Genomic DNA, 23,575 nt, shown 5'->3' with positions numbered 1-23,575 from the left:
TGATGAATCTGATTTGCCTTTTCATAGCGTCTAATGTATTAGAAATTGAGCATGCGCTAACATGAACTGAATTTGTGCTTTCTTCGCGTGATCATTTCTGTTTTCCTGCTACAATAAAATATTGTGAGCTCTGCACTGGAAGACGGGACCCTTTCCAGTCTTCTGATTGTAATGCACCTAATCAAGGAGAACATAGCTGTCCCAGACCGGGCGGTATACCGCGTTTCAACACACATGACCTGAATAGACTCCAAGAGCCGCTGAATTTTATGTAATAGTGTTATAAGAGAATCTTCCACTGTATTCTGTGGTAAATTGCTTCTTCTGGCTTGTTTCCCATTGGTGCACATCCTGAGAACCTTGTACTCTGTAGTAATGCCTGAAATCCTTTGTCCAAAGTCCAATAAAAGGACATATTTTTCCTCTATTTGCGAGGCACCGATTCCCTCTTCTTAGAAGGCGAATCTTTGCTGGATTTTCCATTGAACTTTATTGAGTTCTTTGTTCTTGCCTTAATGCTAACTTCATCGATACCCTATCTAAGGTATTATTCGGCTTCATTACTCGTTACATAACCCTTCAAAACTTTGGCCCGTGAGTGTCATTCTTATTGGGGATACCGCAGCCTTATTTCTATCTGTGAGCTCAAATGTATTAGAGGCAGGTCCAATCGGGGAGCACCAAAGTCCGTATAGGGACCACACCATTCAGGGTCAGAGCCGTTGGCGCACCCCTGGAAAGCCTGTGAGCGCTGACATGGGTGAGCCCTGCAAGGACACGGGGAAAGAAACAACATTCTAGAGCGAATAATATACAATCTATAGTTTAAGAAACTTCTTAAGGTTGAGTGTTTGTTGTTCATAAGTAGAAAGGTGACTTTACCTACAATAAGCTTGTCTACTGACATCAAAGCATGAGCCGATCGGGGCTGGCGAGGCACACCTCGGCTTGAGTGTACGAAGCACAGGAGCTTGGAGCATCAAGAGGTTCATCTTGGCTATTACCTGCCGCCCAAACCATTCTTATAGCTTTGGGGACCTGAAATAGTCCAGTTGTCCCACTTGTAGGAACCTGATGGTTAGTAGTTGTGTAGGTGCTTTCATTGGTGGCTCTGGCAGGGGCAACGTGTGGTGCAAGCTGCAGTGACCTTCTGACGAGGGCCCTGGCACTTCGTTTTTTACAAATTAAGCACTGGTTGTGGTCCTGATGTATGGCTAGCTCAGATATATGACTTGTGTGTGGCAACTTTATGTCTGCAACATCCCCCAGTTCCAAATATCTGGTGGCGTGGGGCAATCTGAGAATTGATGAGATGGAGTTAAACCTAGGAGTGGCCCTGCCATGGCTTATGCCTGTGAGGGAGATCCATGGAGACATCTGTGTAATACTGAGGTCTGACATGCTCCAATCAGGGAGATATTTCTTTATATACTTTAAATAGTCTTATATGGCACCCCTGAGCCAGAAGACATTAAACCATCACACTCAACTCCTACACATCACGTTAAATTAATTGAAAAACTAAACAAAGGTTCATCAAAGATTTAAAAGGCCAAATGAACAGAACATACAGAGGAAACATAGAGAGAAGCATCATTAGTTCATGGCCTGCAAGGTTTGGGAGTGGACGGAGTGGATGAACATGCAGTTGTGGCCTATAGGTCAGAGCTGTCCAGCAACCTTGTTTCACTTTACTGCCGGCCTGGGAGCTGCACTCCTTGTGTGAGTGCATGCACAGGTAGATAACTGAGATCAGCGGTGCATAACTGGGTGGGGTGCTGAGACAGAATATCGGAAACAGAAATGGCGTGTGCCAAAGTGTTGTGTCAAGAATATCGTAGACAGAAATATTGTGAAGGTAAGTTTCTATAGATAAGCAAAGTTTTACTTTATATAACTCCACGTATTGGTACAGTGACAATTTATATATATCAACAAAATGTATTTCCCGGGCAAAGAGACAATTAACAATCAGGTTCGATCAAAGCAATTAATCAGTCCAAATAGACATCCAAATTTGAAGATGCAAAATGATATATACATTATTTTCTTTTCTTTGTCATAAATGCAGAAAATTATTCTCAATGATGATTTGGTGTAGTTGACATCACCAGATGTAGCCAAGCAGCCGACATGTGTTTCGTCTTGGGAAAAATCAACCGACGACTTCATCAGGGCATGAACAATTCTTTGATAATATCATCACCACCTTCCAGGTATAACCTGTCTGAGGTCCCATACAATATGGGTCTAAAAGTTAGAAATTATTCCTTCCATATGCAACATACGGTATTCTGCAGAGTGTAGAGCCAAAACCTTAAGAAGGACAGTTATTCTAGTCCAGCAGCATAGGGTCAAGTCAGATCAGGTCCCGGAGAGTATTCCCGCCATCACCAACACTTTTACGGAATCATTTGCTGCATTTATGACAAAGAAAAGAAAAGAAAGGATATATAATTTTGAATCTTCAAATTTGGATGTCTATTTGGGCTGATTAATTGTTTTGATCGAATCGGATTGTTAATTGTCTCTTTGCTCTGGAACTACATTTTGTTTATAGTCTATCTTCTGTGGTCTTTATCACAGAAGATTTTTTGGGGCGTGGGTGGCTGTTGCCTTCTTGTTCCCTGGAGCATTTGCCTATGTAACCTGATTATACTGTCACGTGATATTGGTTTGCACAAGGTGTAACCTAGCCACGCGTCACTGTTTATTGATATATATGTATATTCAAGGTGCGTAGATGAGGAGTTAGGAATAGTAAATCTATACTTGCCTATTTGCACTTTCCTTCCCGATATTTTGGACCTTGATATTTTTGACACACTATTTTGTCCACACAATGTTTTTGTTTCTGATATTCTGTCAGTGATCCACTGGGTGCAGAGACGAAGGAGCCCGGAGGATTAGGGTGAAGGTGGCCCCTACCAGTTAGGTACATGCTGCAGTATGAGTCAAGTCTTGTAAATCCCTCCATGGTTGCCACAGCTCTAGGGGCACAACACAGAAGGGAATCTGAGGGGTCTCCGTGCTTTTCCACACACTGGCACTACCCACGGAATCGGCACAGCCTGTCCTCGATGAAGGCGCCAACGCAGGGGCCAGCAGCATCCTTACCAGAGCTTCTGTATCCTGCAGTCTGGATGTTTCAGTCCTGTGAATATCTGCTGCACTCCAGAGTCCCCCAGTTTATTATCAGCCAAGTGAAGCTCTGTCAGAGACCGGTTAGAGGAAATAACAGAGGAGACATCTGGGCAGCAGGAGGCTGTGAGGGAGCAGCTGTCCAACCTGCGGAGGTCAAAGGAGGAGTGGGTGAGTGAGGACAGGTCATTGTACAGCATCCTGCAGAGGCCCTCAAACAGAAAGACAAGCATCAGTAAACTAATCTGTAAAGAATAACACAGACATAGCCTATCTCGGGCTGCTCCCACTGGACACATCTGCATAATGTAATATGAACATTAATGCTAATTACTTAAATAAATACATAACACACACACATACATATATATACATATGAATATATATAAAAAATGAAGGTTACAGGAACATTATAGTTAGGTTCAGTTTTTCCATGCACAAAACCATTGAAATTCAGCTGTTATGGTAAGACTTACTTCAAGTAACTATAGCTCGTGCCCCCGCATTGCACAGTTTTCAAATCAATAATGTTTCTGCAGATGTTACAGTGATTATATCAGTGATGTCATAGAAGATGTCATGAGTGATGTAATATGTGGGGTAATTAGCATTGCATGGCGAGGGCGTGAACTATAGTTACTTGAGATAACTCTACGTTATTAGAGTGGTTATTACAATGGTTGGGCCTGATGTCACTCAGATCCCCTCCGTGATAAAGATCCTTGATATACATAATACTCATTTCTAATTCTCATCGCTGGAGCCCCTACCGGTCCTCAGCTCTGGTTTATATTACTAGACCAGTCGGCGGCTGTGCTCACCAGATTGTGCGTAGGGTGCAGTTTTGATGCTTCAGTCCTTCACACAGCTGCTGCACTCCAGAGTCAGATAGTGCGTTCTGACTTAAGATGAGCTCCACAAGGGACTGGTTTACAGTGAGAACTGAGGAGAGGTCTTCACAGCACACACCTGTGAGGGAACCCTCACTTATACTGCAAGAGACAGAGAAGAAGGACTGTTAAACCAAGAACTGCAGCGGCTCAGGCAGCACTATTGGAACACAGGCCTCCCTGAGGGACACAGCCTGGTCCTGGGGTCCAGAGAGTATGCTTGTGGTAAATGAAAGAATACAGGCCCCTCCTTCAAACTGAAATCCATTAGAGGACGTGTCTGCGCCCTATTCTTCCTTAAAGTCTACACTGAGCTCTTGCCACCTCAGTGCCACCCTGGGCATTCTAGGACTGATGCACTGATTCCCACCGGCTCACATTGCTTCTGCTGCTGCAGAAGGCAGGCCGCCTGGTTACTTGTTACATATAGAAGTGGGCGAGCCACTAAAGGCTCGAGCCAGAGGTCTGGCTCGGCTCGAGGTCCTTTTACACCCTGGAGCCCAAAACGAGCCAAGCTTTAATATGTCTTCTGCCTACCAACATTCTTTAACCTCATGATCTAAGAATTAAAAATAAAGCATATATCTTTAAGGAGAAAAGGGAGATAACGAAATAGCCATCCATTGGCTGAATTACACAACATGAAACCAGAAAACATGGAATCAACCCAGACTACCCCGCTTCATTAAATTATGTGATCCCGGGCAAATATTTATTTCTCACAGTCTCTTTTTAATTTGCTATCACATAAGCAATTTCCTTTGCATATGTGAGTTGAACATGTGCCATTTAGAAAAACGTTGTGTGTTTGATTTAATATAATATAATACTGCTCCACAGTTATTTTCATTTTTTAAATTAGAATTGTAATAATTAGCTTTCAATGCAGTGATATAATATAATGTACTATTGTGAAGTGCTTCTGCAATTTCTGAAATTGTAAGAGATTTTTTCATATTGTTACATCATGTCAGTTGCATAAATTATGTGCCAACTATTTTCAGGTTTCGGCTCGTGCACGGGCTCTTAGAGACGATTTAGACCATTGGATTGGCTCTCCCTGTTTATATGTTGGCTCGCTCACCTCTAGGTACACCACACCTGTGCCTTACACCTGTGAGACCAAACCATTGGCCTTCTATGTCCCTGCAAGAAAACTCACTCAAAACCCTACCCATAAGCAGCTGCCATCCATTCCTACCAGGCAAGGTTTCACTCCCTCTCAATGTTTAAGTTATATCTCTTTAGGACCAGTTCACTATCAAGTGGGACCAAGTAAACAACAGCTGCAACCAACCAGGACAGTTCAAATGGAAGGTTCTAAAAGGAGGAAGAGAAGAAGCACCTGGGAAGAGAAACCGAAATCAGAAGGAAATGCAAGAGTTAATGAGAAAACCTGCAGGTATCTCAGCAGAGCCTCCAATCCTCCAAGGACTACAGCGGGCACATGGGCGCATTTACAAGCACATGATCGTGAGTGATGCACAGTGCCACCCTGTGGACACTTTTACAAGCACATGATCGTGAGTGATGCACAGTGCCACCCTGTGGACGCTTTTACAAGCACATGATCATGAGTGATGCACAGTGCCACAACGTGGACGCTTTCACAAGCACATGATCATGAGCGATGCACAGTGCCACCCCGTGGACGCTTTCACAAGCACATGATCATGAGTGATGCACAGTGCCACCCTGTGGACGCTTTTACAAGCACATGATCATGAGTGATGCACAGGGCCACCCCGTGGACGCTTTCACAAGCACATGATCATGAGTGATGCACAGTGCCACAACGTGGACGCTTTCACAAGCACATGATCATGAGTGATGCACAGGGCCACCCCGTGGACGCTTTCACAAGCACATGATCGTGAGTGATGCACAGTGCCACCCTGTGGACGCTTTTACAAGCACATGATCATGAGTGATGCACAGTGCCACAACGTGGACGCTTTCACAAGCACATGATCATGAGTGATGCACAGTGCCACAACGTGGACGCTTTCACAAGCACATGATCATGAGTGATGCACAGTGCCACAACGTGGACGCTTTCACAAGCACATGATCATGAGTGATGCACAGGGCCACCCCGTGGACGCTTTCACAAGCACATGATCGTGAGTGATGCACAGTGCCACCCTGTGGACGCTTTTACAAGCACATGATCATGAGTGATGCACAGGGCCACCCCGTGGACGCTTTCACAAGCACATGATCATGAGTGATGCACAGTGCCACCCTGTGGACGCTTTTACAAGCACATGATCATGAGTGATGCACAGGGCCACCCCGTGGACGCTTTCACAAGCACATGATCGTGAGTGATGCACAGTGCCACCCCGTGGACGCTTTTACAAGCACAGGATCATGAGTGATGCACAGTGCCACCATGTGGACGCGTTTACAAGCACATGATCATGAGTGATGCACAGTGCCACCCCGTGGACGCTTTTACAAGCACATGATCGTGAGTGATGCACAGGGCCACCCCGTGGACGCTTTTACAAGCACGTGATAATGAGTGATGCACAGTGCCACCCCGTGGACGCTTTTACATGCACGTGATAATGAGTGATGCACAGTGCCACCCCGTGGACGCTTTTACAAGCACATGATCGTGAGTGATGCACAGGGCCACCCTGTGGACGCTTTTACAAGCACATGATCGTGAGTGATGCACAGGGCCACCCTGTGGACGCTTTTACAAGCACGTGATAATGAGTGATGCACAGTGCCACTCCATGGACGCTTTTACAAGCACATGATCGTGAGTGATGCACAGCGCCACCCTGTAAACGCTTTTACAAGCACGTTATAATGAGTGATGCACAGTGCCACCCCGTGGACGCTTTTACAAGCACATGATCGTGAGTGATGCACAGCGCCACCCTGTGGATGCTTTCACAAGCACATGATCATGAGCGATGCACAGTGCCCCCCTGTGGGTGCTTTAACAAACACATGATCATGAGTGATGCACAGTGCCACCCTGTGGACGCTTTTACAAGCACATGATCATGAGTGATGCACAGGGCCACCCTGTGGACGCTTTTACAAGCACATGATCGTGAGTGATGCACAGGGCCACCCTGTGGACGCTTTTACAAGCACGTGATAATGAGTGATGCACAGTGCCACTCCAGGGACGCTTTTACAAGCACATGATCGTGAGTGATGCACAGCGCCACCCTGTAAACGCTTTTACAAGCACGTGATAATGAGTGATGCACAGTGCCACCCCGTGGACGCTTTTACAAGCACATGATCGTGAGTGATGCACAGCGCCACCCTGTGGATGCTTTTACAAGCACATGATCATGAGTGATGCACAGTGCCACCCCGTGGATGCTTTTACAAGCACATGATCATGAGTGATGCACAGTGCCACCCTGTGGACGCTTTTACAAGCACATGATCGTGAGTGATGCACAGTGCCACCCTGTGGGTGCTTTCACAAGCACATGATCATGAGCGATGCACAGTGCCACCCCGTGGACGCTTTCACAAGCACATGATCATGAGTGATGCACAGTGCCACCCTGTGGACGCTTTTACAAGCACATGATCATGAGTGATGCACAGGGCCACCCTGTGGACGCTTTTAAAAGCACATGATCGTGAGTGATGCACAGTGCCACCCCGTGGACGCTTTCACAAGCACATGATCATGAGCGATGCACAGTGCCACCCTGTGGGTGCTTTAACAAGCACATGATCATGAGTGATGCACAGTGCCACCCTGTGGACGCTTTTACAAGCACATGATCGTGAGTGATGCACAGTGCCACCCTGTGGGTGCTTTCACAAGCACATGATCATGAGCGATGCACAGTGCCACCCTGTGGGTGCTTTCACAAGCACATGATCATGAGTGATGCACAGTGCCACCCTGTGGATGCTTTTACAACCACATGATCATGAGTGATGCACAGGGCCACCCCGTGGACGCTTTCACAAGCACATGATCATGAGTGATGCACAGTGCCACCCCGTGGACGCTTTTACAACCACATGATCATGAGTGATGCACAGAGCCACCCTGTGGGTGCTTTTACAAGCACATGATCATGAGTGATGCACAGTGCCACCCCGTGGACGCTTTTACAAGCACATGATCATGAGTGATGCACTGTGCCACCCTGTGGACGCTTTTACAAGCACATGATCGTGAGTGATGCACAGCGCCACCCCGTGGATGCTTTTACAAGCACATGATCGTGAGTGATGCACAGTGCCACCCCGTGGATGCTTTTACAAGCACATGACTGCTGCACGTTCTCAATGTGAGATGCTGTCAGCCATATTTACCAAAATTCAGCACACCTTGCTGTGCTGTGTGAAAGGGAAAGGACAGGATGGGCTGCATTTAACATTGTACCACATATTTCTGTCCTTTCCTAGCGCTGGGAGACTTATGGCTGCTACCTATGCCCCAAAAACAATCCTCAGTGGCATTTTCCTCTTTCTATGTGTAGGAGAGTAGGGTCTGCTATCCTATGGTCACCCCAAATTTTTGCTTTTTGCTTCACTGGTTTTCGACTACTGAGGCTGTGGGCCTGCTGATCAGACCCCCAGCCTGCTGTTCTCTCACTAAATTACTGACACATGTGCCATAGGCACATACCAATTGGAAATGGACTCCTTGTCAGCCCCTGTAGAATGCACTATAGGTGCACAGGGCATAGGGGCCACTAAGGCCTACCAGGGGCTGCAGCATATCTTTTGCCACCCCTGGCTGGTTCTTAAATTGACACAACTGGCTGATCACTCAGCTGGGGTAAGGTGGTGTAACCACCCCTTGCTTAGGTATAGTATATCTATATCTAAACCTATATCTGGACACATGTAAACCTGTGAGCCACTCCTATAGTAGGCCTCATCAATCCTGGAGGCTGAGTGCGTGGTTTTATGTGAGATGGAGCTCTAGCATGAGCTGAGCCTGTCTGCAGCCGTCGGGAACAAATCCCTAAGCTGTTTAAGGATAATGCCATACCATATACTATTAAGTGCCTTATAATCCTCGCGGTTATTTAGCTACTCTGGTTTGGCTTTATCAAAACATGTCGTGTAAGGTGTCATACGCTTTGGAATACCATCCCCTCGCCAGTTCTGGCGACGGGGATGGCATTCCACCCCTCTAGAGGGGTAAGACATGTTACTTTACTTTAATGCGGTTGATTTCTCCAAAGGCCTTAAGATCCACAAAATGGATGCCTCTGCCACAGACAAATGTCTGGACCCCTGCAGTCGACTGAAACTCGACCAAATGGGTCCTGGACAAAGGGTTTCCTGTCACAGGAGGGTGTCACCGCCCTCCAGACAGGAGATAGTGTATTGTAGCAGGGAGGTTTGAAAGAAACCAGACACTGCTTGGGGCGCACAAGGCTGCCCCTTGCATAATCCGGCCAAACCGGTTCTGGGGCACTCCAGCCCTCGTGCCAGGGCGGCCTGGATCAAAGGAAGGGGGTGTATCCACCCACTTCCTGGGTCCCACCCATAGGAGGGGACCTAGCAGGTAATCACGCCCACCAGATTCGAATAAGAGTGGGAGCAGTGCCAATGCACATCAGATTTCCTGGAAGAAACATTAGAAACGAAACTCTGGACCCTTCGCCCTCCATCTCAACGTGGAAGCCCGAAGAATCTCCCTTGTGGTCAAGGAGTGACCACCCTGCAGCAGCAGGCACAATCCAGCCCTCGACGTCTACTTAGTTGCAGTTCCCGCCGGAACTCGAGCGACTGAGATCGACGAGATCAAGCTTGCCTGCCTTCTAACAGCCCGATCCACAGTCCCTGCAAAGCTGAGACCCGTGGAGGCGACCGGAAGCGTGGGGCACGCCATCTTGAATTGACCACGAGACGCTGACCGTGCAGCCCACGAGTGATCCTCGAAGCTGTGCACCGGGGTTTGAGAAGCCCCCACCCTGAGCTGCTCCTGAGCCGAAGTTCAGCCCTCCACACTCGACGAGTGCTGCGTGGGGCCCTTTGGCTCTATTTGGCTCAACGCGTTGGCCCGGTCACTTGCCAGCTGGCTAGTGGTCCCTGTGCCGACGAACTAACTAAGAAGACTCGTGAATCTGGTTGCTCCAGATCCACACCAGCTCCCCTGAAAAGGAGCCCCGACTCTGACCTTCCTGGTCTGAGTGAGAAGCAATCTTCCGATCCCGCGTGGATTGCTCTTGCCAAGGCTTGTTTGCTCCAAACTTGAAGCCGACTGCACCGACGGTGAGAGCCTGCGTGGGACAGATCGTGACCTGCTCCTGGACGTCGCAGATGCCCCAGAGCCCACGTGACAGCGGAGAGAAGCTCCTCGACGACCACCTGATTGCGCCCGACATTGCCTGGTTCCGTCCTGGTTCCACCCTGGTCACTGCTGAGTGACCCAGACTCTGTCCCCTCTGCTTTCAGGTACTCTACAACTTGAGTCCACCCTTGGACTCCACCGGACACTTCATCTTTAACCCGCCTGCAGCCCTTTCAGCTTCAAGCACCAAGAGCCTGCGAGTCAAAACCCGACGCCACTTCGACCCTGTGCACCCACTTCCTGTGGGTGAGGTAACTTTGCTCCGCCGGTGTTCCCACACTGGTGCACACCTCTAGGGTCTGTGTGTTAAGTTTTGTTCCTCTAGGTTCAGCGGAAGTGTCCTTTAACTTTAACTTTACAACTTTTACGCACCATTGGTTAACATTGGTGAGTGCGTGCGCTTTCCGCACATCTCCCGAATCCCGAGGGCCATTCCCGACTTCAGCATTGCTTGTCCTGACTGCTCCCAGCGATTCCCTAGGCCCTAGGCCTAACCACTGCTCGAGTGGCATCTCTTATACCACTTGTTTAGTATATGGTTTGAGTGGCCCCCTGCCCACATCCATAATTGTGCAACTTTGTATGTTTAAACAGTGCTTTTGATTTAACGCTTGTGCTCCTTTATTCATAAAGAATACTGGGGATTGTTTTTAGTAATAAACACATATATTTTTATAATATATACTTGTGTGGTGTCCTTTCATTTGGTATTACAGGATTGTATGTGGTAAAACAGCTCGCTTAACACGACCTCTTAAGTTAAGCCTTTAGGCTGCTTAGTCCATGCTACCCCTAGGATAGCTTGTCTAATAAGGTTGACTTACAACCAGACACCATAAGGGATTGTTTGGTCAGGTAGTAGGTGGTTCCAGAATTGGAAACATCCCCTACCAGGCCAACTTCTCACATTGGTGAGCAGCGGTGCGGATTTGAGCTTGCTGTTGTTTTACCATTGCAATCTTTATATCAAATTGAAAGATCACATCAAGTACCTCTAGGTACATATAAAATCAAAAGCTTAGCATATTAAGTTCTACTGAACTTAGTAGTTGTAGGTTGAAGGGAGTAGCACACCCTGACTACAACTCACTAGCAAGGTACAGTAGGAAAACACTTAGTGTAGGTAAGTGCACCACTTACACCTCACTAGTAACCATGTCTGACACAGGAAAGGCCTCAGGGTCTAGTCCTGCGACAGTTGACCCTACCCAGGCAACTTTTGGATATGACAAGTTAACCCGCAGAGACTTGATTGCCTTGTGCAAAGCAAGAGGGTTAAAAAGGGGCAGAAGCCCCACCTGCCTAATCCTGGTAGAAATCCTAGAACAGGATGACTTAGAGAAGGCAAAAGCAGCTTCCCTAGACACAGGAAATGGAGGGAACCCCCCTGTAACTGATCCCCCTGAAGAGGAGGATGATGATGACTTAGATGAGGACTCAGATGTTGAGGACTTAGAAGTTCAGGAACAGGGTAGCCAGGTTCCAGTTGGCAGGCTTAGCCAGGCCAACTTGGACCTACTGGGGAATGGAGAGGGCCAGCACCTCCCCAGAACCCAACATGTGATTCTCCCAGGCAACAGAAGAGTGAGATCTCCCTCAGGGGACTCTCATATTTCTAGTGCCTCCAGAGAATCAGAGAGAGGCATGACTGCTTCTCAGAAAGCTGAGCATAGGGCTAGAATGAGGGCTGTCAAACTCCAGATATAGAGAGAGGAGGTAGCCCTGAGTCAAGCTAGACTCACCTTAGCTCAAGCTAAACTTGCCTTGGCAAGAGAGCAGAAATTAAGTGGCTTAGATGTCACTGGTGGCAGCAATTTTCCAAGAGAAAAAGACAGGGCCTATGACAATAGAAACCTGACTAAAATTGTGGCCCCCTTCAAAGAAGGGGATGACATCCACAAATGGATGACTGCTCTTGAGAGAGCCTGCATGGTACAGCAGGTTCCTGAGGAACAGTGGGCTGCAATTTTGTGGTACTCCTTTTCTGAGAAAGGGAGGGACAGGCTCCTCACAGTTAGACCTGAGGATGCCAAAAACTACTCTGTTTTGAAGAGTGCTCTTATTGAAGGGTATGGCCTAACCACTGAGCAATACAGGTTGTTGTTCAGAGACACCCAAAAAGCACAGACTCAAGACTGGACTGATTTCGTTGAGTGTGCCACTAAGGCTTTGGAGGGTTGGTTGCAGGGAAGTAAAGTTTCAGACTATACAGGATTGTACAATCTTATGATGAGAGAACAGATCCTTAATAACTGTACAAACCAGCTGTTGCATCAATACCTTATTGACTCTGATCTGACCTCTCCCCAAGAATTGGGAAAGAAGGCAGACAAATGGGTCAGAACAAGGATTAAGCAGAAACCCCAGAACCAAGGTGGTGACCAGAAGAAAACAGACCAGAAGGGTGGTAATCAGAATCAGAAAGATAAAGAAAAAGACCAGAAGTCTTCAGGCCCCCAAACTAATAGTAAGGAGGGTGGTTCCCAAAATGGTAACAAGAAGAAGAAGACCAAAGGTCCAAAGACACCTTGGTGTAATACCTGCAAATCAGTTTCACACTGGGGCAGTGAGTGCACCAAGGCAAATCCAGTTCCCACCACTACAGCTCCTAAAGCAACTGCAACCCCAAGTACAGTAAGCAGTGGTGGAACACAGTCCAAGGGTGTAGCTGGGTTGACCCTGGGTATTGAAGTAGGATCTGGCCTAGTCAGAATCCCTACACAGGCAGTTCTCCTGTATGATGTGGACATTGAGTTGCCCACTGCAGTAAGCCCCACTAACCTGGGCAAATACAGGCAGACTCCCTTAATTAATGAGAAACTGGCTCAAGCATACAGGGACACATGTGCCAGTGTCACCATGGTGACACCTGACTTTGTGGACCCTGGACAGATTGTACTAGGTGAGAGCTACCTAGTGACCAACGCCAGCAACTCCACTACCTCCCATAGTGTGGCAGTTGTGAACTTCTCCTGGGGAGGGGTTGATGGCCTAAAGAAAGTTGTGGTGAGTGCAGACCTACCAGTAGACTGTCTGTTAGGCAATGACCTTGAAAGCTCAGCATGGTCAGAAGTGGAGTACAGGACTCATGCAGAAATGCTAGGGATTTCAGAGCATGTCCTTGCCATGACAAGGGCTCAGGCTAAGAAGTGCCTTCCTGAACCAGTGGTGGATCTTGAAACCATAGACCAGCCACAACCCAAGAGAAGGAGCAAGAGAGGAAAGGCCCAACCTTCCACCTTGCCCCAGGTTGAGGATCAAGTTTCAGAGGAAACTGATTCTGCAGTCCAAGGGGAGACTGTCTCTGAGGAGCTTGAACCTGACCAGGTTGAGTTTCTGAGGACAGGGGGACCCTCAAGGGCAGACCTGAGGCAGGCTCAATTAGATTGCCCTTCCCTTGAACCCCTCAGACAGCAAGCTGCTGCTGAGGCTGCTGGGGATGCCCAAGGTACCCATACTGTGTATTGGGATGAGGGACTCCTTTACTCAGAGGCTAGAGCCCCCAAGCCTGGCATGACCAGGAGGTTGGTGATACCTCTGCAGTTTAGGGGATTCCTCCTTACCTTGGCCCATGATATTCCCCTTGCAGGACACTTAGGCCAGAACAAGACGTGGGACAGGCTTGTTCCACACTTTCACTGGCCTCACATGTCAGAGGATGTCAAGGAGTTTTGTCGCTCCTGTGTCACTTGCCAAGCCAGTGGTAAGTCAGGTGGCACAACAAAGGCCCCCCTAATACCACTACCTGTGGTGGGGGTCCCCTTTGAGAGAGTTGGAATTGATATTGTGGGTCCAATGGACCCCCAAACAGCATCTGGGAACAGATTCATACTGGTGGTAGTGGATCATGCCACCAGGTATCCAGAGGCTATTCCCCTAAGGACCACCACAGCACCTGTGGTGGCAAAGGCCCTCATTGCAGTTTTCTCAAGAGTGGGCTTTCCTAAGGAGGTACTATCAGATAGGGGCACCAATTTTATGTCCAGCTATCTGAAAGCAATGTGGAAGGAATGTGGAGTAAACTATAAGTTTACCACCCCATATCATCCACAGTGCAATGGGCTTGTGGAGAGATTTAACAAGACCCTTAAAGGCATGATAAAAGGATTACCAGAGAAGCTCAGGCGGAAATGGGACATTCTTTTACCCTGCCTGCTCTTTGCTTACAGAGAGGTCCCACAAAAGGGGGTTGGCTACAGCCCTTTTGAACTTTTGTTTGGCCACCCTGTGAGGGGTCCATTGTGTTTGGTGAAGGAAGGATGGGAGTTACCTCTCAAAAAGCCCAAACTAGACATAGTGGACTATGTACTTGGTCTCCGCTCCAGGATGGCTGAGTACATGGAAAGAGCATCCAAAAACCTGGAGGCCAGCCAAGAATTACAGAAAGCTTGGCATGACCAAAAGGCTGTGCTGGTAGAGTTCCAACCAGGACAGAAGGTATGGGTACTGGAGCCAGTGGCTCCAGCAGCACTCCAAGACAAATGGAGTGGACCCTATCCTATTATTGAGAAGAAGGGGGAAGTCACCTACTTGGTAGACTTTGGAACACCCAGGAGCCCTCACAGGGTAATCCATGTGAATCGCTTGAAAGCATTTGTGGACAGGGAGGACATGAGCTTGCTCATGGCCACAGATGGGGAACAGGAGGAAGAGAGTGACCCTCTCCCAGACCTGCTTTCTCAGAACCCTGATGATGGTTCAGTTGATGGAGTAGCCTTGGCAGGCAGCCTCACTGACCAGCAACAGATGGACTGCAGACAAGTTTTGCAGGCCCACAGGCATTTGTTTTCACTCACACCCAGCCAGACTGACTGGTGTACCCATGTTGTGGACACTGGTGACAGTCTGCCTGTCAAGAATAAGATCTACAGGCAACCTGACCATGTCAGAGACTGCATCAAGGCTGAGGTGCAAAAGATGTTAGAGCTTGGAGTGATTGAGCCATCTGAGAGCCCATGGGCCAGCCCAGTAGTCCTGGTGCCAAAACCTCATACCCAAGATGGAAAGAGAGAAATGAGGTTTTGCGTGGATTACAGGGGTCTCAATGCTGTCACTAGGACAGATGCTCACCCCATTCCAAGAGCAGATGAGCTCATTGACAGATTGGCTTCTGCCAAGTTTCTGAGCACATTCGACCTGACAGCTGGCTATTGGCAAATCAGACTAGCTGAGGAGTCAAAGGCCAAGACAGCATTCTCTACCCCTAGTGGACATTATCAGTTTGTGGTAATGCCCTTTGGGTTGAAGAATGCACCTGCCACTTTCCAAAGGTTGGTGAACCAAGTCCTTACTGGGTTGGATGACTTTTGTGCAGCTTATCTGGATGATATTGCTGTCTTTAGCTCCACCTGGGAGGATCACCTGATCCACCTGAAGAGAGTTTTGGAGGCCCTGCAAAAGGCAGGCCTAACTATCAAGGCCACTAAGTGCCAGATAGGGCAGAGTAAGGTTGTATACCTGGGCCACCTAGTTGGTGGAGGCCAGGTTCAGCCACTGGAAAGCAAGATCCAGGCCATACAGGACTGGGCTCCTCCAGTTACCCAGACACAAGTCAGAGCCTTCTTGGGCCTGACTGGGTATTACAGGAAGTTTGTGAAGAACTATGGGTCTATAGTGACACCATTAAATGACTTGACATCCAAGAAGATGCCAAAAAAGGTTCAGTGGACAGTTAGCTGTCAGAAGGCATTTGAAGACCTGAAGAAGGCCATGTGCTCTGCACCTATCCTAAAGAGTCCTGACTACTCCAAACAGTTCATTGTTCAGACAGATGCTTCTGAGTTGGGGGTGGGAGCTGTGCTCTCACAACTTAATCAAGATGGTCAAGACCAGCCTATTGCTTTCATTAGCAGGAGGCTGACTCCCAGAGAGAAACGTTGGTCAGCCATTGAGAGGGAGGCCTTTGCTGTGGTTTGGGCATTAAAGAAGTTGAGGTCCTACTTGTTTGGAACTCACTTCCTGGTGCAAACAGACCATAAGCCCCTCTTGTGGCTTAATCAGATGAAGGGTGAAAATCCCAAACTGCTCAGGTGGTCCATTTCCCTACAGGGGATGGACTTTACAGTGGAGCACCGCCCAGGGACTGACCATGGTAATGCAGATGGTCTCTCCAGGTACTTCCACTTAGAACATGAAGACTTATCTGGTCAAGGTTAGTTTAATGTCCCTGCGTTTGGGGGGGGTTGTGTAGGAGAGTAGGGTCTGCTATCCTATGGTCACCCCAAATTTTTGCTTTTTGCTTCACTGGTTTTCGACTACTGAGGCTGTGGGCCTGCTGATCAGACCCCCAGCCTGCTGTTCTCTCACTAAATTACTGACACATGTGCCATAGGCACATACCAATTGGAAATGGACTCCTTGTCAGCCCCTGTAGAATGCACTATAGGTGCACAGGGCATAGGGGCCACTAAGGCCTACCAGGGGCTGCAGCATATCTTTTGCCACCCCTGGCTGGTTCTTAAATTGACACAACTGGCTGATCACTCAGCTGGGGTAAGGTGGTGTACACACCCCTTGCTTAGGTATAGTATATCTATATCTAAACCTATATCTGGACACATGTAAACCTGTGAGCCACTCCTATAGTAGGCCTCATCAATCCTGGAGGCTGAGTGCGTGGTTTTATGTGAGATGGAGCTCTAGCATGAGCTGAGCCTGTCTGCAGCCGTCGGGAACAAATCCCTAAGCTGTTTCAGGATAATGCCATACCATATACTATTAAGTGCCTTATAATCCTCGCGGTTATTTAGCAACTCTGGTTTGGCTTTATCAAAACATGTCGTGTAAGGTGTCATACGCTTTGGAATACCATCCCCTCGCCAGTTCTGGCGACGGGAATGGCATTCCACCCCTCTAGAGGGGTAAGACATGTTACTTTACTTTAATGCGGTTGATTTCTCCAAAGGCCTTAAGATCCACAAAATGGATGCCTCTGCCACAGACAAATGTCTGGACCCCTGCAGTCGACCGAAACTCGACCAAATGGGTCCTGGACAAAGGGTTTCCTGTCACAGGAGGGTGTCACCGCCCTCCAGACAGGAGATAGTGTATTGTAGCAGGGAGGTTTGAAAGAAACCAGACACTGCTTGGGGCGCACAAGGCTGCCCCTTGCATAATCCGGCCAAACCGGTTCTGGGGCACTCCAGCCCTCGTGCCAGGGTGGCCTGGATCAAAGGAAGGGGGTGTATCCACCCACTTCCTGGGTCCCACCCATAGGAGGGGACCTAGCAGGTAATCACGCCCACCAGATTCGAATAAGAGTGGGAGCAGTGCCAATGCACATCAGATTTCCTGGAAGAAACATTAGAAACGAAACTCTGGACCCTTCGCCCTCCATCTCAACGTGGAAGCCCGAAGAATCTCCCTTGTGGTCAAGGAGTGACCACCCTGCAGCAGCAGGCGCCATCCAGCCCTCGACGTCTACTTAGTTGCAGTTCCCGCCGGAACTCGAGCGACTGAGATCGACGAGATCAAGCTTGCCTGCCTTCTAACAGCCCGATCCACAGTCCCTGCAAAGCTGAGACCCGTGGAGGCGACCGGAAGCGTGGGGCACGCCATCTTGAATTGACCACGAGACGCTGACCGTGCAGCCCACGAGTGATCCTTGAAGCTGTGCACCGGGGTTTGAGAAGCCCCCACCCTGAGCTGCTCCTGAGCCGAAGTTCAGCCCTCCACACTCGACGAGTGCTGCGTGGGGCCCTTTGGCTCTATTTGGCTCAATGCGTTGGCCCGGTCACTTGCCAGCTGGCTAGTGGTCCCTGTGCCGACGAACTAACTAAGAAGACTCGTGAATCTGGTTGCTCCAGATCCACACCAGCTCCCCTGAAAAGGAGCCCCGACTCTGACCTTCCTGGTCCGAGTGAGAAGCAATCTTCCGATCCCGCGTGGATTGCTCTTGCCAAGGCTTGTTTGCTCCAAACTTGAAGCCGACTGCACCGACGGTGAGAGCCTGCGTGGGACAGATCGTGACCTGCTCCTGGACGTCGCAGATGCCCCAGAGCCCACGTGACAGCGGAGAGAAGCTCCTCGACGACCACCTGATTGCGCCCGACATTGCCTGGTTCCGTCCTGGTTCCACCCTGGTCACTGCTGAGTGACCCAGACTCTGTCCCCTCTGCTTTCAGGTACTCTACAACTTGAGTCCACCCTTGGACTCCACCGGACACTTCATCTTTAACCCGCCTGCAGCCCTTTCAGCTTCAAGCACCAAAAGCCTGCGAGTCAAAACCCGACGCCACTTCGACCCTGTGCACCCACTTCCTGTGGGTGAGGTAACTTTGCTCCGCCGGTGTTCCCACACTGGTGCACACCTCTAGGGTCTGTGTGTTAAGTTTTGTTCCTCTAGGTTCAGCGGAAGTGTCCTTTAACTTTAACTTTACAACTTTTACGCACCATTGGTTAACATTGGTGCGTGCGTGCGCTTTCCGCACATCTCCCGAATCCCGAGGGCCATTCCCGACTTCAGCATTGCTTGTCCTGACTGCTCCCAGCGATTCCCTAGGCCCTAGGCCTAACCACTGCTCGAGTGGCATCTCTTATACCACTTGTTTAGTATATGGTTTGAGTGGACCCCTGCCCTCATCCATAATTGTGCAACTTTGTATGTTTAAACAGTGCTTTTGATTTAACGCTTGTGCCCCTTTATTCATAAAGAATACTGGGGATTGTTTTTAGTAATAAACACATATATTTTTATAATATATACTTGTGTGGTGTCCTTTCATTTGGTATTACAGGATTGTATGTGGTAAAACAGCTCGCTTAACACGACCTCTTAAGTTAAGCCTTTAGGCTGCTTAGTCCATGCTACCCCTAGGATAGCTTGTCTAATAAGGTTGACTTACAACCAGACACCATAAGGGATTGTTTGGTCAGGTAGTAGGTGGTTCCAGAATTGGAAACATCCCCTACCAGGCCAACTTCTCACACTATGTGATCAGCAGGATGCAGAACACATAGAAAAAGGAAAAAATGAGAAGAAATAAACACATTTCACCTTGTTACGCCTGTCCTGGGTGACTTAGGATTGTGATGCATTCCCAGGTCTACCACTGATGGTAAATGTGGGAATGGGTCAAAATCCATGGGTGGATGAGAGGGAACACCCATGCTCCACCCATGGAATGCCTCCCCAGGGTGGAGTAATGGGACACAGCAATTTGCACTACATTGCGTTGATCCACGCTTGATAAATCTCACTAAAGATTTACGTCGCCCTCACCCCCCCCCCATGTGGTGCAGGGTAATGCAAATCCTTAAAAAGTCTGGCCCAAACTGTCCACCATCACGTGTGAAGGTCCTTGGACATCTGATGCTGGAAGCTTAGCAACAACGAGACGACGCCCACTCGGAGGTATGTGAGTCTGTGTGGCGAGGTAAGTAGACAGAGAAGGAAGGAAAGAATGGGGAAAACTAAGAGAGGGAGGAAAGGAGGCAGAAAAGATGTTGAAATAAAACAGAGTAGATCATATCAAGGTTGAGTGGTGACTGATGAGTAAATTAGTTCCAGTATTGGTAGATGCTTACTCCAGTTTCCGTAGTTTGCAACCCGGGTGTTTCAGTCCTTGGCACAGCCGGCTCACACCGAGATCTCCCAGTTCATTACCACTCAAATCCAGCTCCTGGAGATAAGAACTGGTACTGAGAACAGAGGAGAGGGCTGTACAGGACAAAGCAGTAAGGTTGCACATGAAGAGCCTGCAGAAGGAAAATAAAACAGTGAGTGGAGACATCCACAACTTACAGAAGACAAAGAAAGCAGCGAGTGGAGATATCCACAACTTACAGACGACAAAGAAAGCAGCGAGGGAACTCATGCAAAACCTGCAAAAGACACAGGAAGCAGTGAGTGGAGACAACCACACCTTACACAAGACCAAGAGAGCAGTGATGGAACTCACGCACACGTGCGGAAGACAAAGAAACCAGTGAGTGGAGACATCCACAACTTACAGAAGACAACGAAAACAGTGAGTGGAGACATCCACAACTTACAGAAGACAAAGAAAGCAGCGAGGGAACTCATGCAAACCCTGCAGAAGACACAGGAAGCAGTGAGTGGAGACGACCACACCTTACAGAAGACAAAGAAACTAGTGAGTGGAGACATCCACAACTTACAGTAGACAAAGGAAGCAGCAAGGGACCTCAGACACAACTAGCAAAAGACAAAGACCCCAGTGAGTGAGACATCCACAACTTAGAGAAGAGAAAGAAAGCAGTGATGGAACTCACACACAACCAGCAGAAAACACAGGAAGCATGGAAAGATAATAATAACTAAAGTAAGATACAGAGAAGGAGAACATCCACTCCCTGCAGAAGACAAAGAAAGCAGTGATGGAACTCACGCACCACCTGCAGAAGACAAAGAAACCAGTGAGTGGAGACATCCACAACTTACAGAAGACAAAGAAAGCAGTGAGGAAACTCATGCAGAACCAGCAGAAGACAAAGAGACCAGTGAGTGGAGACATCCACAACTTACAGAAGACAAAGAAAGCAGTGAGGAAACTCATGCAGAACCAGCAGAAGACAAAGAGACCAGTGAGTGGAGACATCCATAACTTATAGAAGACAAAGAAAGCAGCGAGGGACCTCAGACACAACTTGCAGAAGACAAAGAAACCAGTGAGTGAGACATCCACAACTTACAGAAGACATAGAATGCAGCGAGGGAACTCACACACAACCTGTGGAAGACACAGGAAGCATGGAAAGATAATAATAACTAAAGAAAGACGCAGAGAAGGAGAACATCCACTCCCTGCAGAAGACACAGGAAGCATGGAAAGATAATAATAACTAAAGTAAGATACAGAGAAGGAGTACATCTACTCCCTGCAGAAGACAAAGAACTAAAACTGGGGAATCCCAGATGGTTGCAGCCAACCAGTATCCTAAGTCAAGCCACATGCACGTCATGCAGTGACACACGCGTAAATGTGTGGCAGGTATGTTCCACCACTCACCACTAAGATATCATCACTTTCAGATGACTATATTGGGCCCAGGTAGTTAGTTCTTCAAACAAACACAATATAATTACCAGACCCAGGCCTTGTGAATGGTGCGTCACCACACACTCAACAACACTGAAAAATAAACCCATGCTTGGATATGTTTAGGCCAGTTCCTGGCCTACAGGCTTTCCAAGCAGGCCTTAAGTGAGTGACTTATGCAGGGAGTTTGTGTCAGGAAATAAAACACAAATTTAACAAAGGAGGGAGGTAGAGTAATTGAAGTAGGATTCTTACTTCACGGGCTTACATACATAAACAAAAGGAATCCTACTAGCAGGGAAGTGTTGCCCACAGGGGTGTGGCAGCACTTAGTGTTTTTTAAAATACCCCTCACACACCAAAAGGCTCCTTTGGTGTCATGCTTCATCATTGGGGTCTTCGCACCCCTCTACCGGGATGCGGCGTGCTGCGATCTACGACTACGCGGGAGCACTAATGTCAATGACTATGTGTGGTGTGTGTGGTGCAAGTGATAGGGATATTTATGTGAGTGGTGGGTTTTTAGTGAAGAATTAAAAAGTACCTGGCTCGTGGGTGTATTGGAAAAACTTTATTCACAACCCCGGGCTGGCACTGCTAAAAGAAGTGTAGTGCGAGGTTGTATCTGTCGTGGTTATGGACAGTACCTCATGTGTGCGTCGACATGTTTCGGAGCATGTGCTCCTTCTTCAGGACGGGGGCACAACTTCCCCACCTTACTCACGTTTCACTAGTTTGTAACTCAAAAGTTTTGTGTTAGTAACAAAAAGTGAAAAAATAATTATTCAAGTGTATAAAAAATATATAGGCTATAATGTGCCTACAGCGGTTTTTTGGCTCAGGATACATGCATTTGCATGACTTAATAGATATAAGTTGCTTGCTTCATGAGCACTCTAGAACGTCTGGGGGGTGATTGCTACTTTGTGCAATAAACTCGTCTTACCCCACACGCTGCTCCGCTAGGATTCCTTTTGTTTATGTAGGAAATAAAACACACCACAAGTGTTCCATCCCCAAAAGTAGAGGTGAATAGTGGCATCAGCTCCAAGCCACTTGCATTCCAAAACAACATAGTATAATTTAGGGTATTTCTAAAGCTGGGTGCACATTGTGGAAAGTGATATAGCTTTATTTATCAAAAACAACTTACACTACAAAAAGTACAACAAACATCACAATTTCTCAAGTCCAACATCTCACCAACAACAAACCGCATTAAAGCCCAGAACGCACTTACACACAAAAACACACAACATGTAAACACACCACACATAGGTGGTATGTAGTGTGGACTTAACAGCACTGTCAAGAGGGTGTTACATTGCATACTCCACAACCAGTACATCCTGTGGAACCGGTGCAATCAGTGGATATGGTGTATCTGTCTGGGGAGGTCTTAGACTCCAAGGGGGCGTGGCCACCCAGTGCTCTTCCTGTGGAGATTGTTGACGGTCTCTATGGAGGTCGCTGGTCAAGTATCAGATTCACTGCTAGGTTTGGAGAAGTGACAGTGATTGTTGACCGAGCACAGGTTGCGCACTGGTATACTACCACCACCACCCTTTTGACTAGGACTGGGAGGACCCAGAGAGGACCTTCCTTCACACATCACCACAACACAAAGGGACCACTTACATCAGGGTCTGTATCCTGCAGCCTGGAGACCTGAGGCCGTCACACAGCTCTTCCATCCCAGAGTCCTCCAACTTGTTGAGCCCCATGTGCAGGTGGAGGAGACTTTGGTTTGTCCTGAGAGCTGAGGAGAGATTCTGACAACAGGAGCCCGTCAGGGAACAGTTTATGATTCTGCAATAGAAAAGGCAAAGTTACAGAAGAGGACCACCCAGTGCTGTCCTTCAGACTGGATTCAGTAGAGTAAGCATCCTGTCCAGGTGTCCTCTCCTACTGCTCAACACGTGGGCCTGCGAGGGGTGTCTGCATGTGAAATTAAGACACTGTGTGGAAGAGAAGATGGGGCAAACACAGGAGGCGAGCCAAGTGTGTTGGAGGCTTGTTGTGCACCCCCAAAGTTTGCTTGCTACAGACACTGCTGCCTCAGGGCCTGTGGTACTACTGTACTATTAGTACTTCCTTTGTACTCTTGACTCTACACCACTAACCTGGGTAGTTAAACCAAGATTTAGGCAGCTATCACAGCTAACCAATTCCAGTCCGTCCAGGATGTAAGCAAAGTCATCACACCCAAACAATGCCCAGTCATCAGTTACTCA

At 48.1% G+C, this 23,575-nt stretch overlaps 1 protein-coding gene across 1 annotated transcript in view; it reads right to left on the bottom strand.

Moving 5' to 3' along the window:
* LOC144806481 (ribonuclease inhibitor-like) overlaps positions 1-23,575 on the bottom strand; it is a 247,136-nt gene that overhangs the window by 92,333 nt on the left and 131,228 nt on the right. Inside the window, exons 6-9 of the mRNA XM_078672836.1 lie at positions 22,980-23,150; positions 19,867-20,037; positions 3,963-4,133; positions 3,118-3,288 (exon numbers count right to left, since the gene is read on the bottom strand). Of these exons, the coding sequence (XP_078528962.1) occupies positions 3,118-3,288; positions 3,963-4,133; positions 19,867-20,037; positions 22,980-23,150 (684 nt within the window). The remainder of the gene's footprint in view (positions 1-3,117; positions 3,289-3,962; positions 4,134-19,866; positions 20,038-22,979; positions 23,151-23,575) is intronic.

The sequence above is a fragment of the Lissotriton helveticus genome (assembly GCF_964261635.1).
Source record: "Lissotriton helveticus chromosome 1_1 unlocalized genomic scaffold, aLisHel1.1 SUPER_1_unloc_78, whole genome shotgun sequence".
In the NCBI taxonomy this organism is placed as follows: Eukaryota; Metazoa; Chordata; class Amphibia; order Caudata; family Salamandridae; genus Lissotriton; species Lissotriton helveticus.
This window is presented reverse-complemented; position numbering and strand designations above follow the sequence as displayed.